Below are 15,007 nucleotides of genomic sequence, written 5' to 3' on the forward strand. Positions count from 1 at the left end.
TTAAGCAAGCTGCTGCCTATTTTGGTGAATCTGAGTATTTGATTAAACGAGCAATGAAAGAAAAAGAATCTGTTGGGATTTTGTCCAAACCAACTATTCCTGGAAGAAACAAAATATCTGATGACACAAAAGCTGCTGTTTTATCTATGTATGAAAATGATGAATTTACCCGTTTAATGCCTGGAATTAAAGATTACATAAGTGTTTCCAAAAATGTTCATAAGCAAAAGAGGCTCATTTTGTGCAATTTAAAGGAATTATATGCCACATTTTGTGAAAAAAATCCCGAGCTGAAGATTGGATTCTCAAAGTTTTGTTCACTCCGTCCCAAATGGTGTGTCCCTGTATCATCCAAAGGCAGTCATTCTGTCTGTGTGTGCATCCAACATCAAAATGCAATCCTTCTGGTTGATGCTGCCAACAACAATGAAACATACAAAACATTGATTGACAAAATAGTGTGCAGCACTGAGAACAAAATGTGCATGTTGCATCGTTGTGAACAATGTCCTGGGTCTCAAGCACTAGAAGGCTTTTTTCTTGCACAGTATGATGAGGAACTTGATGATGAAGTCCAATGCCAACAATGGAAGTCTACAGACAGGATGGATCTTATCACAGTGTTAATGACGAGACATGAATGGATTCAAGAAATTGTAAGAGTTTTGGATGATCTTACAAAGCATTCATTCATAGCTAAATGCCAATCTACATACTTAAACTCCAGAAAAAGTTCTTTAACAGATGATACTTGTGTGATTTTGCTGGATTTCGCTGAGAATTACACTTTCACAATCCAAGATGAAGTACAAAGCTATCACTGGAACCAGCAGCAATGTACAATCCACCCCGCTGTTGTGTATTATATGCAAGATCACATCTTGATGCAGCAGTCATTCTGCTTTGTTTCAGATGACTTAACACATGACACAGCTTTTGTGCATGGGCTTTTGTACAAACTCACTGCATTGATTCCAAGCTTGTCCAGCACCATTACTAAAGTTGAATATTTCTCGGACGGTTGCGCTGGACAATATAAAAATTATAAAAATATGCTGAATTTGTGCCATCACAAGTGTGATTTCAACCTGGAAGCGTGTTGGTCCTTTTTTGCAACCAGTCACGGGAAATCTCCATGTGATGGTGTTGGAGGTACTGTTAAACGACTGGTTAAGAGAGCTAGCTTACAAAGACCTACATCTGACCAGATTACAACCACACAAGCATTCTATAAATATTGTTGTGACAACATCAATGGAATTGCATTCGAGTTTTTGCATTCAGAAGATTTACAAAAGGACAGGCTTGCAATGGTATCAAGGTTTTTATTAGGAAGCACAATACCTGGAACACGATCTTTCCACTATTTTCAACCCCTTTCGAAATCTTCAATAGGATACAAGCGAACAAGTGATGATAACAACTTCACAGGCATTCATTACTTTTCACATTGCAACAGAGATGATTTGCAAGTTGCTGTGAATGACTATGTAGCTTGCAACTATGATGGAAAGTGGTGGATGGGATTAATCGACGAAGTCGACAGTGCTCAGTTGGATGCTCATGTGAAGTTTATGCACCCACCAGGTCCCACAAATACATTTTTTTGGCCATCAAAGGACGATGTATGCTGGGTTCCTTTCCAGCAAATTCTATGCAAAGTTGCTGCACCGATTACAACAACTGGAAGATCGTACAGTATCACTGCAGAAGATTTAAAAACAGTGATGAAAGCCTACACCAATAGAGAATGACAATTCTTTAACTTTGGTATGGTGACATAGGCTAGGCATTTTATGAACAGTATGTACAATTTTGTACAGTGGTGCAGTATGTACAATTTTGTACAGTTATGTTACTAGGCCTACATATTGACTGGGTAATTTTATATTGTGTTAAGTATTGTCTTGCTTTCATTTTAAGGTATTCTTTTTACATTTAATGTGTGAAAACTGCATAGATGTTAAAGGTGTACCCATTATGCTTTGGGAGGAGGAAAAGCCACTGATATTAAAAGTTGTGGGGGTTGATAACTTGGTATAAAGCATTTAAATAAGGGCCAATCTTGCATGCAAATGATTGTTACAATTTGCTTTGTTACTAGCTTGAGCAATAACTTTTACTGTTGTGTGCCAGATCTTTGGTTGGGTATGATACTAAGGTCAAGAATCAAATTTGGAGTAGGCCAAATTGAAGTTCAAAAAGGAACTCGAATTCACTGTAACCTCTCTCAGAGTGCACCTTTAGCAGGCAGTAATTAATGTTTTTGGTAAATAATGTTTAAACACTGGCAGTTGGTGCCTTGGAATTGCAACCTTGCATATAATGTATGACCAGTTATACAATATTGTTCAAATCTGCATTTTATATCTTATAAGAATCATGAAAATAGTGATTGCTGTTAAAACTAACTTTACTCCTAAAGCACAAAAAACAAGTTTCCAATTTTTGGATATATGAAAATACATGAACCATGCTACACAAAAGTGCAAAAATTATGTTTCCAATGCAATTGCTATTTTTGTAATTGCATCGTAAACTTGAACTTTGACATTAATGAAAAAAACTTAATTTACTCCATGAAGGAGGTGTGTTATAGATTTTTTATGTGCTTAAACGAATTCCTTGACCCCAAAAATGCTGGATTCGACATTTGTTTCATTATTCCATGATGATGATGATGATTCCATGATGATGAGTTCTTCCATGGCATCGAAACAGTGACAGACTTCTGTTATCTGGGTGATCGGATAAATGGAAGTGGTGGATGTGAAGCAGCGGTGACAACAAGGGCAAGATTGGGCTGGGCAAAGTTCAGGGAATGTGGGGAAATGTTGCATGGCAGAAAATTTTCACTAAGGATGAAAGGAAAAGTATATCGGAGCTGTGTGCGGCCTGCAATGCTATATGGTAGCGAGACATGGGTATTGAGAGAGAGTGAACTGGCAATCCTGAGAAGAACGGAAAGGCCAATGGTGAGAACAATGTGTGGGGTGAAAACGAGAAGGGAAAAAAGGACTGAAGAATTGTTGGATATGCTAGAGATGAGAGAGACCATAGACCAACTGGAAAAAGCAAATGGAGTAAGATGGTATGGACATGTGATAAGGAGGGAGGAAGGAAGTTTTCTTAGAAAGGCACTAGATCTAAAGGTGGATGGGAAGAGGAAACGCGGTCGTCCAAGAAGAACGTGGAAACAACAAGTGAAGGATGAGTTTAAAAAAGTCGGACTGAAGGAGGAAGATGCAAGGGACAGGGTGAAATGGAGAAAAGGGATTAAGACAATTGCTGCGCGGAAACAATCGGCCACCCCCACTAGTGGGGAACAAACCGACGATGGATTATGATGATGATGATTCTACCTTCAGAAATAAAGATATTAAAGAAAATCATGTAGCGTGACCAGTGCTCACTAACCAAACGCCACCATGTGGCGAAAAATTCAACTTTAAATAACTCGAAAACGCCTGGAGATATTTAAAAAAATTTTTTTTTAATCTTCAGGATTTTCCAAGGTCTATAACATATATTGAAATTATCAAAATCCAAGAGTAGTGATTACAGGGCCTGGTTGATTATACATGGAATGACTCAGCTATGTCATCATTGTCAGTGTAAAATAACCACTGCTGCTTCAAGCTGTACGGTAGTTATTGCAAAGAACGAATCTTGACTGGAAGAAATAGAAAGAACTGGAAATCATCAACAGAAGCAAAATTAGTGATCAAAACATTCTGCCACAGCTGACTTGTCACAAGACAACTGCCCGTGACTGACTTGTCACAGGGCACACCTCACCGCGAGACTACTTGGCACGAATTTATACGTTTATCCGTTGAACTTTCTCTTTTTACAGATACTTTTTTCACCTATGTTTAATTCCTATCACGGTTTTTTTCACTGGGCACTTGCTGTAACGCAAAAGTTATCCAACATGTACTTGAAACAACAAACAGTTTGAAACCAAATATTTCCAAAGGCAAGCAAGATACGTTTGAGGGATACGTATGGCAATATATATTTTTCAACACTTTTAAAACGTCTTGTCGTTGTTTATATAAAAAGTCTTCCTTATAAAATAACCTCTTTTTAAAATCCCAAGTCATCTGAGGTGTCTATTCGTATGGGAATGATTCACACAGATTGCACGTAAAATAATTACCAGAATTGTTTATTATGATAGCACTATGCCACCAAATATCAGTTTACGTTATGTGGTTCAAAAGTAAAATAAGGGTTGACGGAAACTTACATCACGCGCATTTTGTATATAGAAGAGTTATAAGGAAAAATTTTAACTTACAATATTAGCCTAAGCAACTAAGACCAATGTTAATGTACGTTTGATAGCATATTGTATTTACTCGATTGTAAATCATGCTTTATAAAGTTTTATTTGTCATCATTTGTGCCGTTCGCACTCGGTGGCTAATTATATTTTTTGATCGGTAACAAAAATTGTATTACCATACCAATATTAAAAACATGAGCAACCCACCATTTCTGGAGAAGTTTTAAGATAACTCTGTTGCTGTTTTTTAAAACATATCAACAGATGTGCAAGGTCTCAGTCAAACAAGACACTGGCATGTGACAAAGAAGCATTAATCTGTATCATTAATTTGTAAGGTCAACGAAATGTCTAGACCAGGGCTACTCAACTAATGTTAGCAAAGGTCCATTTTGACAAGTTGAATATTTTTGCTGTCCGGTGAATATTTCATATGCAACCACGAAAATTAAACGACCAGTAGCCTACGAGCACCGAAACACTTTTCAGGCAGTATGTAACACGACTTGGATTTTTGTCTGACAGAATCAAAGAAATAAAAAAGGAAAAAAATGTATTGTGTTTCTTTGTAGTGTAGCTGTGTTGATCGCACATCAGAGAAGACGCAAAGCGTTGGGGGGTCCGGGGGCAAAGCCCCCAGCTCCATGGATAATCACAAAAAATTGCTTTTCCCTAATGGAAATCTGCTTAAAGAGGCCCTAAAATGTGGCAATGAGGTTATTCTTCCAGAAGCCCGAGGTCCACCTTCAACACCCAGAAGGTCCGGATTTGGACCGCGGTCCGCCAGTTGAGTAGCCCTGGTCTAGATGTTGCATGAAATATCTGCTCAATGCAAGAATAAAGTAGAATTTGCTCGAAGTGGTCTCGTTGTGAGATTTACCCTGCGGTGAAATGTTTTTGCGACTGGTCGGTAGCAGTCAGTTGTCTCGCGACAAATCGGCCATGACAGAATGCCGTGTACTCATCATTGTGGTATTCCACGTTCCCTGTACCATTCTTCAATTATAGTAATATCCTGGAAAAATCCTATCAATTTTATGCAAATGCATCATGAATAATTTCCTTAACTCAAGCTATGTTAAGCTTTTTTGCTTTGGGTTTAATACTCTGAGTTTAGGCTTATTAATCATGTTTTTATTTTTTTTGCAGACATGAAAAGAATAATTTTAAATCAGACAAAGTTGCATTTGATATGTTGTTGGGCTTTTCGGCTCAACAAGCTGATACTTATGTATGTGCAATATGCATATCAGCGATGCACTGTGACCAGCATGATTAACTCCAGACAGCTGTTTGGACCGTTTTTCATTCTGAATTGGTGTTAAGGTTATCCTTTTAATTATGCTCAACAGATGGACTATTCATGCACCCAAAGGTTGATTCCTCCCAAACTCTGTACATCTATTCGACTGATGTCTGCAGGTTAGTTTTAATTTCAAGTATTCAGTTGCTACAAGTCCTTGCTTTTTCTCATATTTTCTGCAACTGTAACTAAAGTGATTTCAATTACTACGTTATTTTCTGTGGTTTTTTGGTTGGTTTTGATTCTTTTTCCTCGGACTGAGAAATTCTGTTTCGACTTGAAAAAGTTGGCCCCGAAAAGCCTTAGTAGCCAATAACCCCGCTTTTCTTTTTAAAATTTTGGCACTTTTTTTGAGTCGTATTTGTCCATACCGTATTAACTTATAGTGTGACAGTTATTATGCAAAATATATTATTGTTCTATTGTTACATTGCGATTGATCAGCAGTTAATCATTTTAACTTTAGCGGGTTTAGCATACTTTATTTCACACAAAATATAACATAATTAAATAAAATAAACTCAAACGTTTTCGACATGTACGTGTGTCCTCATCAGGAATTAAATCTGCAATACATAAAATGAAAAATCGTAAGATAAATTTGACTATGCATTGTAACTGTAACGACACTCTGGACTGAAAGCACAAACTGAACAAATAATACGAGAATGATTGCGAGTAAATTATGTGGTGGGAAACAGATCACGTGAGGTGTAGACTACAGGCATTGGACAAAACAATTAGAACACACACAAAAGGAACGATGAGCCACAGGCGAATAACTGCCGGTTGAGAGATGGATTGTTACGTTTGATTCTTAAGGCTTCCATGATCTTAGTCTGAAAATCAGATCTGCCTCGAGAGATGATTTTAAATTGGTCGATTGAGACATTGTCAGTGCACGTTTCACAAGAGGCGATGTGCTCTTTAATTGCACTTTTAGTTGTTAGGTTTGGGTTTAAGTGCTCCCCGGCCCTTGTCAACAAATGTCTGGTTGACATACCAATGTATGTCTGGTTTGCGTATTTCTCTATATTTCTCTTATGGTTCAACAAAGCAAACTCTCTACCAAAGCTTTAGTTAATCATTTATTTATGAAACTGATTGCTGTATTTTCAATATACTGTATTGTATATATTTTTATTGAAAGCCTATGGTACTGAGGAAAGAACCTCTGACGCGCATTCGCGCAGTGTTTTGATAAATTGTAATGAGTTTGGGAAAGATTCACAGGTTAATCTTGTTTTACTTACTGTAAACAAAAACATGCAGGAATACTGAATATATCACTTTATTTTGGCGGAACTTCGTAGATGAACTAGTTAAAAAAGCTTCTCCCTTGTTTATCTCTAGGTCAATGTACTTGAAGTTTGCTAATCACACAACGGTGCGAGGCATTAAAACTTTGCGATTCCACTTACCTGCTGAGGTTTTTGCCAATGCAACAATCAATCCCGAGAATGCCGGCTTTTGCGTCCCACCAGGTATTCAGACATTTGTCAACATTGTGTATTGAGCAATTAGGGATATACATCAATAGTTATAGGTGAAGTCAAGTGCTTAGTATGTTTTGAATAAAGTATTGGGTTTTTGTCCTGTTGCAGACATTAAGCTGCTTAAAGTTGATTACAAACCATCCAATTTCTATTTTGTCCGTTCTGCGTAAATATGGCATTCATCATCTTTAGTACATCCCATAGATTATGGTGGGCGCCAGGCCATAAAAATCTCTGAAAAGGGGTGCTATGGAAAAAGTTAAGAGCCACTGTTTTAAAGGCTTTGATAAGGGCTAGATGCATAGACGAAAACGTTTGCTGTTATGTTTTGGTTTTTATAATGTTAAAGGCTGTGTTGTTGCTGAGTTATGTATGCATGGTTATGTATTTAAACTAAATGCAATTTTTAAATACAGTATGCCTGAACGCAGAATTGAACATTCGGTGATTACGAGGTGACATCCTGGTTAGAAGCACCAGGGCGTCCACGACTGAACATTTTTAAAAGTTTTTTAAATGAACAAACCAGGATTTTGTAAATGTAATAAGAACAATCGACGACAAGTAGCTCCTCGTGCCCCATCCTGTGAGTATCATCTGCACATAAGCAGATGAGAAACGAAACTTGCCAACAAAGAGCCCCCACCCGCACTGCCCAGCTGCAAGAACCAAGGAGCAATTGCTAAGTTCAGACGCCCCACCATTCTGTAGATCAACATAGAAGGCTACACAACCAGCTAGATCAAAGTTGTGGAGCAGCTTGCCCATACCAACCGGGCACTTGTCATCCTCCTCCAAGAGCGGAATGGCCCGTTTCGGTGAGTCCGATTCGGTGAGTTCCCTATTCGGTGAGAGCCTTTTTCTGTGAGAGCCCTATTCGGTGATTATTTTTTTAATTATTGGGTACCGTAGCCTAATTATCATTGCCGTTGTAGAGTTAGGGGTTAGAGGTTAAGGGTTAGGGGTTAGGGGTTTAGGGTTAGAGGTTAAGGGGTTATGGGTTGGGGTTACGGGTTAGGGTCTTATTTCAACGTTTAGCGACGTTAAAACGATGTAAAAGCGGCAATGATAATTAGGCTACGGTACCCGATAATTTAAAAAAAAAAATTCAAAAAAATCACCGAATAGGGCTCTCACCGAAAAAGGCTCTCACCGAAAAGGCTCTCACCGAATAGTAGCAGACCCTCCAAGAGACTCACTGCAGATAGGCTCGCTATTCCCAGCTACACGCTAGCTGGTCTACCTTAAGCAGGAAGCACTGCATTGCCACGTTTGTGCATGAGAGCCTAAAGTGGACCTTTGTCGACCAATCTCCTACTGATGCCGAGATTGAGTTGGTGTACATTTGTATCTCAGACTGCAATATCTACAATCCCCCAGTCTCTACGTAGGTGATTTCAATTGCCAGCACACTGACTGGGGCTACAACAACACAAGCAGCTGCGGATAATTGATGGATGACTGGCCTCTACAGTCTACAAACCATCGTGCCCTCCTATTCAACCCCAAGGAACCAGCCTGTTTCCACTACGGTCGCTGGGGAACAGGAACAAACCCTAACTTGGCCTTCGCGAGTGTCCACAGCTTTCTTCAAGAAGGACATGTGCTTGAGAAGTTCCCACAGGCCCAACACCGGCCGTCCCTCATCATCGCCCCAAAACTAATGGTCCCTGTCCCGAGTTCACCGGTGAAGCAATGGAACTTCCAAAAAATGTCGATTGGAATCAATACAGTCTCTTGACCAATGAGTCTACTGCAAAGTTAAAATCACCTGAAACATGAAACGCAGACGAGGCATACCAGGACTTCTGCAATGCCATAATAGCTGCGGCTAAGGCCACAATACCACATGGCCATTGAACCAGCTACGCACCATGCGGGGACTATGAGTGTGAGGCCCTCTATCACTCCTACCTAAACGGCACACCTGGTACTGCTTCTAACACCTCCGTCACCAGACTACTTAAGCGGCTGGATGCAAAGAAGCTTGAGCGATGGTACGAAGCCGTCCAAACCGTCGACTTCTCACACTCAAGCCGCAAAGCATGGAGCATCATCAACAACCTCACTGGGCGCTCAGCAAACTCCCATCGCCGGTACCCCATTTCTGCAAATGCCATCGCTTCCCAACTAGTGCAAAATGGAGTCTACAAGACAAAGGACCGCAGGGCATCCCGCCTTGTCGCAAAGGAAGTATCTACTCTGTGGTGAGTGGAAGCACCACAAGAAGAAAAAATCTCTGGAAATTTCACTCCAGAAGAGTTCGCCACGCTGGTCCTGGTTACGTAGGTTCCTCTCTTCCTGCCTGCACCACCTCACAATTTCAAGAAATCTGGAGAAGAGCTTTACTAGCTGCGATCCCTAAGCCTCACAAGCCACCAGAGGACCCAAGTAATCGTCTGATATCCCTCCTCTGTGTGCCTTTCAAAATCCTTGAAAGGTTGATCTATGCCCGCATCAACCCAATCATCGACCCGCTCCTTCCAAAAGAGCAAGCTGGGTTTCGGCGGGGTAAATCCACTGCCAGATCAGGTCACACTCTTGACCCAAGACCTCAAGGACTGCTTTGAGGCAAAAAAGAAGGTGGCGCTGTCTTTCTAGATCTCACAGCTGCCTATGACACCGTATAGCATTGCGGCCTTACTTGCAAGCTGCTTCGCATGCTTCCTGACGGACATAATATGGTTCATATGATTATGGCACTTGTCAGGAGTCGAAGCTTTACTTTCACCACCGGTAATGGCGAAGCAGACTGAGACATCTGAAAAACGGCGACCCACAGGGATCAGTCCTGGCTCCACTTCTTTTCAACATCTACAATTCTACACGCACGACCTGCCAACCACGGTCTCCGCAAAATACACATAATGTGGACGACCTGGTAATTCTCCACTCCACAAAGTCCTTTTAGTATCGACCAAATTTTTCCAATACCGATACATCGGTACAGTACATTTCCAGACTTGAATCTATGTAAAAGAGGCTGATTTACTGTCTGAAGTATAAAACTGCTGTTTAAACTAGTTTTACATGAGTTTACAAGCCCATTAAAAAGCCCAAAACCCGGCAAAAATTTTCGCAAAAAAATGCCGTTAATACGTCACGATGACGTAGCGCAAGTTCTGATAACTGTAGTACTGTTGAATAAGGTGTTTGATAGCAAAGTTACCAAAGTAGCTCTAATGGCCGATGCGTTGCAGAAAACTGCTTTGACTCTGGCGTGCTCAACCTTGGACCATGCAAACAAGGAGCGCCTGTGATATTATCATCACCTCACTTTTATCTGGCAGCTGATCAATACAAAAACGGAGTCAACGGGGTTCACCCTGTGAAGGAAGAACACGAAACATTCCTTGACATTGAACCTGTACGTGTTATCGTCAAATATTGTACTTTGATATATAGTTTGATCAGGCAGTTCATCAATGAAAAACGTTTCAGTTAAAAGTAACTAAAATTTTTTTCTGTAGATGAGTGGATTTTTATTTGCTGCCATGAAACGTCTACAACTCAACGTACATCTCAAAAGTTCAGAACTTGTTGAACAAACTAAACATGTCAATGAAGTCATCTTACCAACTCTTTGGCTTAACCAGGTAAACGTTTATTTTTTTTACTGTGATGTTTTACCAAAGAAGTTTAAGCCTTGCGAAAGTGCGAGCGAGCACACGAACTGCCTCAACAGTTTTGTTGCTGAATGGTTTTGTATTCATCTTATGTTTTTATAGAGAAATAAACAAAGTAACTTCAGCGGGTTTAACATGATGTATTACATACACAAATATAACATAGGCCTAATTAAAAATAAACTCTAACGTTTTCGACACGTACGTGTGTCTAATTGTTTGTCAAATGCCTGTAGTGAACACCCCATGTCATCTGTTTTCCACCGTATAATTTACTTGTAATCATTCCTGTGTCACTCGTTCAGTTTGCGCTTTTCAGTCTGGAGTGTCGTTAGTATACAGTTATAGTGCAAAGTCAAATTTACCTTACAATTTTCATTTTATGTGTATTGCAGATATAATTCCTGATCAGGACACACGTACTTGTCGAAAACGTTAGAGTTTATTTTTAATTAGGCCTATGTTATATTTGTGTATGTAATAAAAAGTAAAAGGTGAGTCCCATACTTGATCCAAGCATCGGGGATGAGAAGATAAGGTTCTCATTATACTAAGCCTTCGGCACTAGCGAGAGTAGGGTGGCCAGTTCCTTTCTCTCGGCCGCCTTTCCTTCAGCAACTACGCCCACCCAATTTATTACACCCTGGGTAGAGATGAGCGGTGTTTGTCAACAACCAGCTTAAGCCGGGAGTCGAACCAGGGTTGCATGATTGGAAAGCGAGCGCCTTACCTGCTGCGCCATCCCACCGCTGTGTATGTAATACATCATGTTAAACCCGCTGAAGTTACTTTGTTTTGTTTCTCTATGGTTCAACAAAGCAAACTCTCTACCAAAGCTTTATGTTTTTATCTTTACTTTTCAAAGCGGAAACAAAAACTCAGTCAACTTGCCGAAAGCAGAACTGTTTCCGGATTCTCTCTTCAGTGTATCGTTCAATTGCTGTTATTGTTTTATTGTTTCTAGAGCGTGGCATTAGACGCATCAACAGCAGATATGTTCAAGTCTCAAGTGATATCACTTATCACAACTGTTCACGCCATACCTTATGCAGTGCTCGGCATCGGGTTGTTCCTTGTCTTGATTGGAGCTGGATTACTGCTTCGCAAGGTAGGCATGACAGCGAAGAAAATATTCGGTTTTCTGAAGATCACTGTAGTTGCCTAGCCATGAACAATGTAACTATTGGCTGTTCATTTGTTTTCGTCTGCCATCAAGGTCCTGGACATCATCCCGAATCACCAGGGTCGTCTAGTTGTTAGGGACGGTAACGTCGGCAACCTCAACTTTTCTCCATCAGTAACAATAAATCATTGATTAAGCTTTGCTGTTTATGTCGTCTTTTACTGTTTCATTTCACGTTTGCTTAAGTCTTCCTCTTCTTGCATTTCCAACCACTATTCCTGTTCGAACTGTTTGCTGCTGAAGTGATGCATCATTGGCTCTGCCAAGCGAAAGCTGACGTAAAATTCTTAGAGGAAAACTTTTGTCTGCCATAACCACAAACAGCCTATAAGCAGCATCAACTTTTCTTGCTTCGATTTTTAGTTTGATTACTCGTGTTATTCATTTTCTTGTACAGTTTGCCCAAATTTTAATTCATATTATTTTCTCACTTTCCATAATCAGCACTGTAGTTTCTTTTTTTTTTCGGATTGTATAGCTTTGCAAATTTCTTAAACGTCTTGGCATTCATCGTGCAGTACGTGCAGTTTTAGATATATATTTTTTTATTAAAAACGTTATATTTTATGATCCTATTTGAAGTTGCTAATATTTCATATTTCCAATGTTCATTGTGAGCAATTGTTGTAATAGCAATAAACGATGCGTAATATAAATGCACTTTCAGTTTTTGCAAGAGCCGAAAGGAGAATTGTTACTGACTACTGATGAGTCTGAATGATGGCCCTTGGATGATCCTCCAAATCATGAAGCTCAATGACGAAATCATATTTCTTTTCTGACTGATCGTTATCTTCTAGAAAAAACAATTCCCGATGAACTGTTTTATTTGATTTTCAGCATTTTTTTCAATACTTAACAGAAAAAGCATTGTTTAGATGCGCTTTTGCATCGGCTTAACTAATCTTGTGTTTTCTTCCGAGTTACAAAACGTTGGATTGACATGTTTTTTTAAAGTTGTCTAGAATCTCGTTTCGATTTCGTGTTTGATTATGGCTGACTGTGGTGTTTGTTGTGTATCGACAGCTTTTGAGTTTTGATGTAGTATGCTGATATTGACTGCATTTTTGATATGCACTGCCCCATCACTTTCTTGATTCGTCGTGTGCTTTTGCAGTATGTACGCTACTTGGTGTGTCCCACCACCTTATGATATAATTTAATTGTTCCTCATCAACAGGTTGGGACAAAAAAAACAAATTAATGTACTTTTCACAATCAACAATATTGTAACACACCGGGAAGGTGACAGAATCTAGTAGTGTTTAAATAGTGTTTAAATCGTATATGAGTAGCTGTATTGGATGATAGCATGATCACATACCAACCCCCACTTTTAAATTGCTCATCGTCGTGCTGCTTAACAGGTGTTGTTGAGATCATTTAGGGGCAAGCGGTATATATATATATAATTCAATGCTTTGTCGGAGTTGCTTGTACACAAAGTGGGCATAAAGTTACAGAGATTTGTATTTATATGTTTATGTTCAAACTGTTATAGTGAGTTGAATGTTCGATTGTACTAACCCATTCGCAACCAGCAATTTAATTATCTCCAGTCGGTGCGTAATATCACGCTGCTTTAATACAAACATACCTAATCGGTGCGATGTAGATTTTAATTCAATGGAAAAACGTGTAGTCTAAATTAATGCATTCAAGATATATTATTATTTTACTAAACCGATATGTGAAATGTTCTGTTATTTAGAAAAGTTTTTTTGAAAATGCATTTGTTTGTATGAAGATTATAAAGTTTGGTATTTTTGATATAAAGTTTACCGTTTTCCAGCGTAATTAGCATAACAGCACATGACACAGACTGTAGCACAGTTCGAACATAAACATAGAAACCGCCTGCACCGAATTTATCATTGCAATATTTGTTAATAAACAAATGCAACACAGAAATGTGATTTTCGAGAATTTTTTCACCGTAATGGGATATCCATGAAATGACGTCTCCGAAACAGACCATTTCTTGAATTTGTAAAGTCGGTTTATACCAATCAATATAATTCAATGCTTTGTCGTAGTTGCTTATGTACAAGGTGGGCATAAAGTTACAGAGGTTTGTAATGTGCATTGCGTTGTTTTTTGTTGCTCATATGCAATATTTTTTACAGCTTTGTATTGGGTTATTCCATAACGTACTCTTCTATATAGGCTACATTTATACACATCTTTACAAATTTGTGCGTTAGCTTGAATGCAGATCTTAGCACTTTTCACTTGTTTATTGATTTTGGTTGCTTTGGTTTTAACTTTTTGAAGAACACATTCTGCAGAATGCAAATGTCTTCTATGAGCTAGCTACGTATATTTATCGTCATGATAGTTTCTGATGTAACTTATCCGCAATTTATTTCTTCGTCTACAATGCAAATGATGTAGTCTACTCTACATTACACACGAACCCAAGCACCAAACCCGCTCGGCAGCACTTTCTAATGATAATCCCACTTTACCGACGATTCCTCCGGTTACCCAGCATCATTTATTCCGCTATATGCTTAGTTCTCACAGTTATGCAAACGTTTGCTTTTTTTAAATTAAATTTATGACAAAATAGTAGTCTTTAAACTTTGAAGCTATTTGATGTTGTTTCTACCAGTATTATTATCTTGCAAAATTCTGTAAACGTCGTTGTCGAAAATTGATTATGCTACGAAATTTCAACCCTCATCATCATCATCATAATCCATCGTCGGTTTGTTCCCCACTAGTGGGGGTGGCCGATTGTTTCCGCGCCGCAATTGTTTTAATCCCTTTTCTCCATTTCACCCTGTCCCTTGCATCTTCCTCCTTCAGTCCGACTTTTTTAAATTCATCCTTCACTTGTTGTTTCCACGTTCTTCTTGGACGGCCGCGTTTCCTCTTCCCATCCACCTTTAGATCTAGTGCCTTTCTAAGAAAACTTCCTTCCTCCCTCCTTATCACATGTCCATACCATCTTACTCCATTTGCTTTTGCCAGTTGGTCTATGGTTTCTCTCATCTCTAGCATATCCAACAATTCTTCAGTCCTTTTTTCCCTTCTCGTTTTCACCCCACACATTGCTCTCACCATTGACCTTTCCGTTCTTCTCAGGATTGCCAGTTCACTCTC

General features: G+C 39.2%; 1 protein-coding gene across 1 annotated transcript in view; it reads left to right on the forward strand.

Annotated features, from left to right (window-relative positions):
* Positions 1-14,473, forward strand: part of LOC145770030 (lysosome membrane protein 2-like) — a 78,603-nt gene extending 64,130 nt beyond the window's left edge. Inside the window, exons 7-12 of the mRNA XM_082581616.1 lie at positions 5,644-5,713; positions 6,948-7,078; positions 10,291-10,457; positions 10,561-10,686; positions 11,681-11,824; positions 12,567-14,473. Of these exons, the coding sequence (XP_082437742.1) occupies positions 5,644-5,713; positions 6,948-7,078; positions 10,291-10,457; positions 10,561-10,686; positions 11,681-11,824; positions 12,567-12,620 (692 nt within the window). The 3' untranslated portion in view covers positions 12,621-14,473. The remainder of the gene's footprint in view (positions 1-5,643; positions 5,714-6,947; positions 7,079-10,290; positions 10,458-10,560; positions 10,687-11,680; positions 11,825-12,566) is intronic.
* The last annotated feature ends 534 nt before the right edge of the window (positions 14,474-15,007 follow it).

Source organism: Aplidium turbinatum, chromosome 1, assembly GCF_918807975.1.
Source record: "Aplidium turbinatum chromosome 1, kaAplTurb1.1, whole genome shotgun sequence".
NCBI lineage: Eukaryota > Metazoa > Chordata > Ascidiacea > Aplousobranchia > Polyclinidae > Aplidium > Aplidium turbinatum.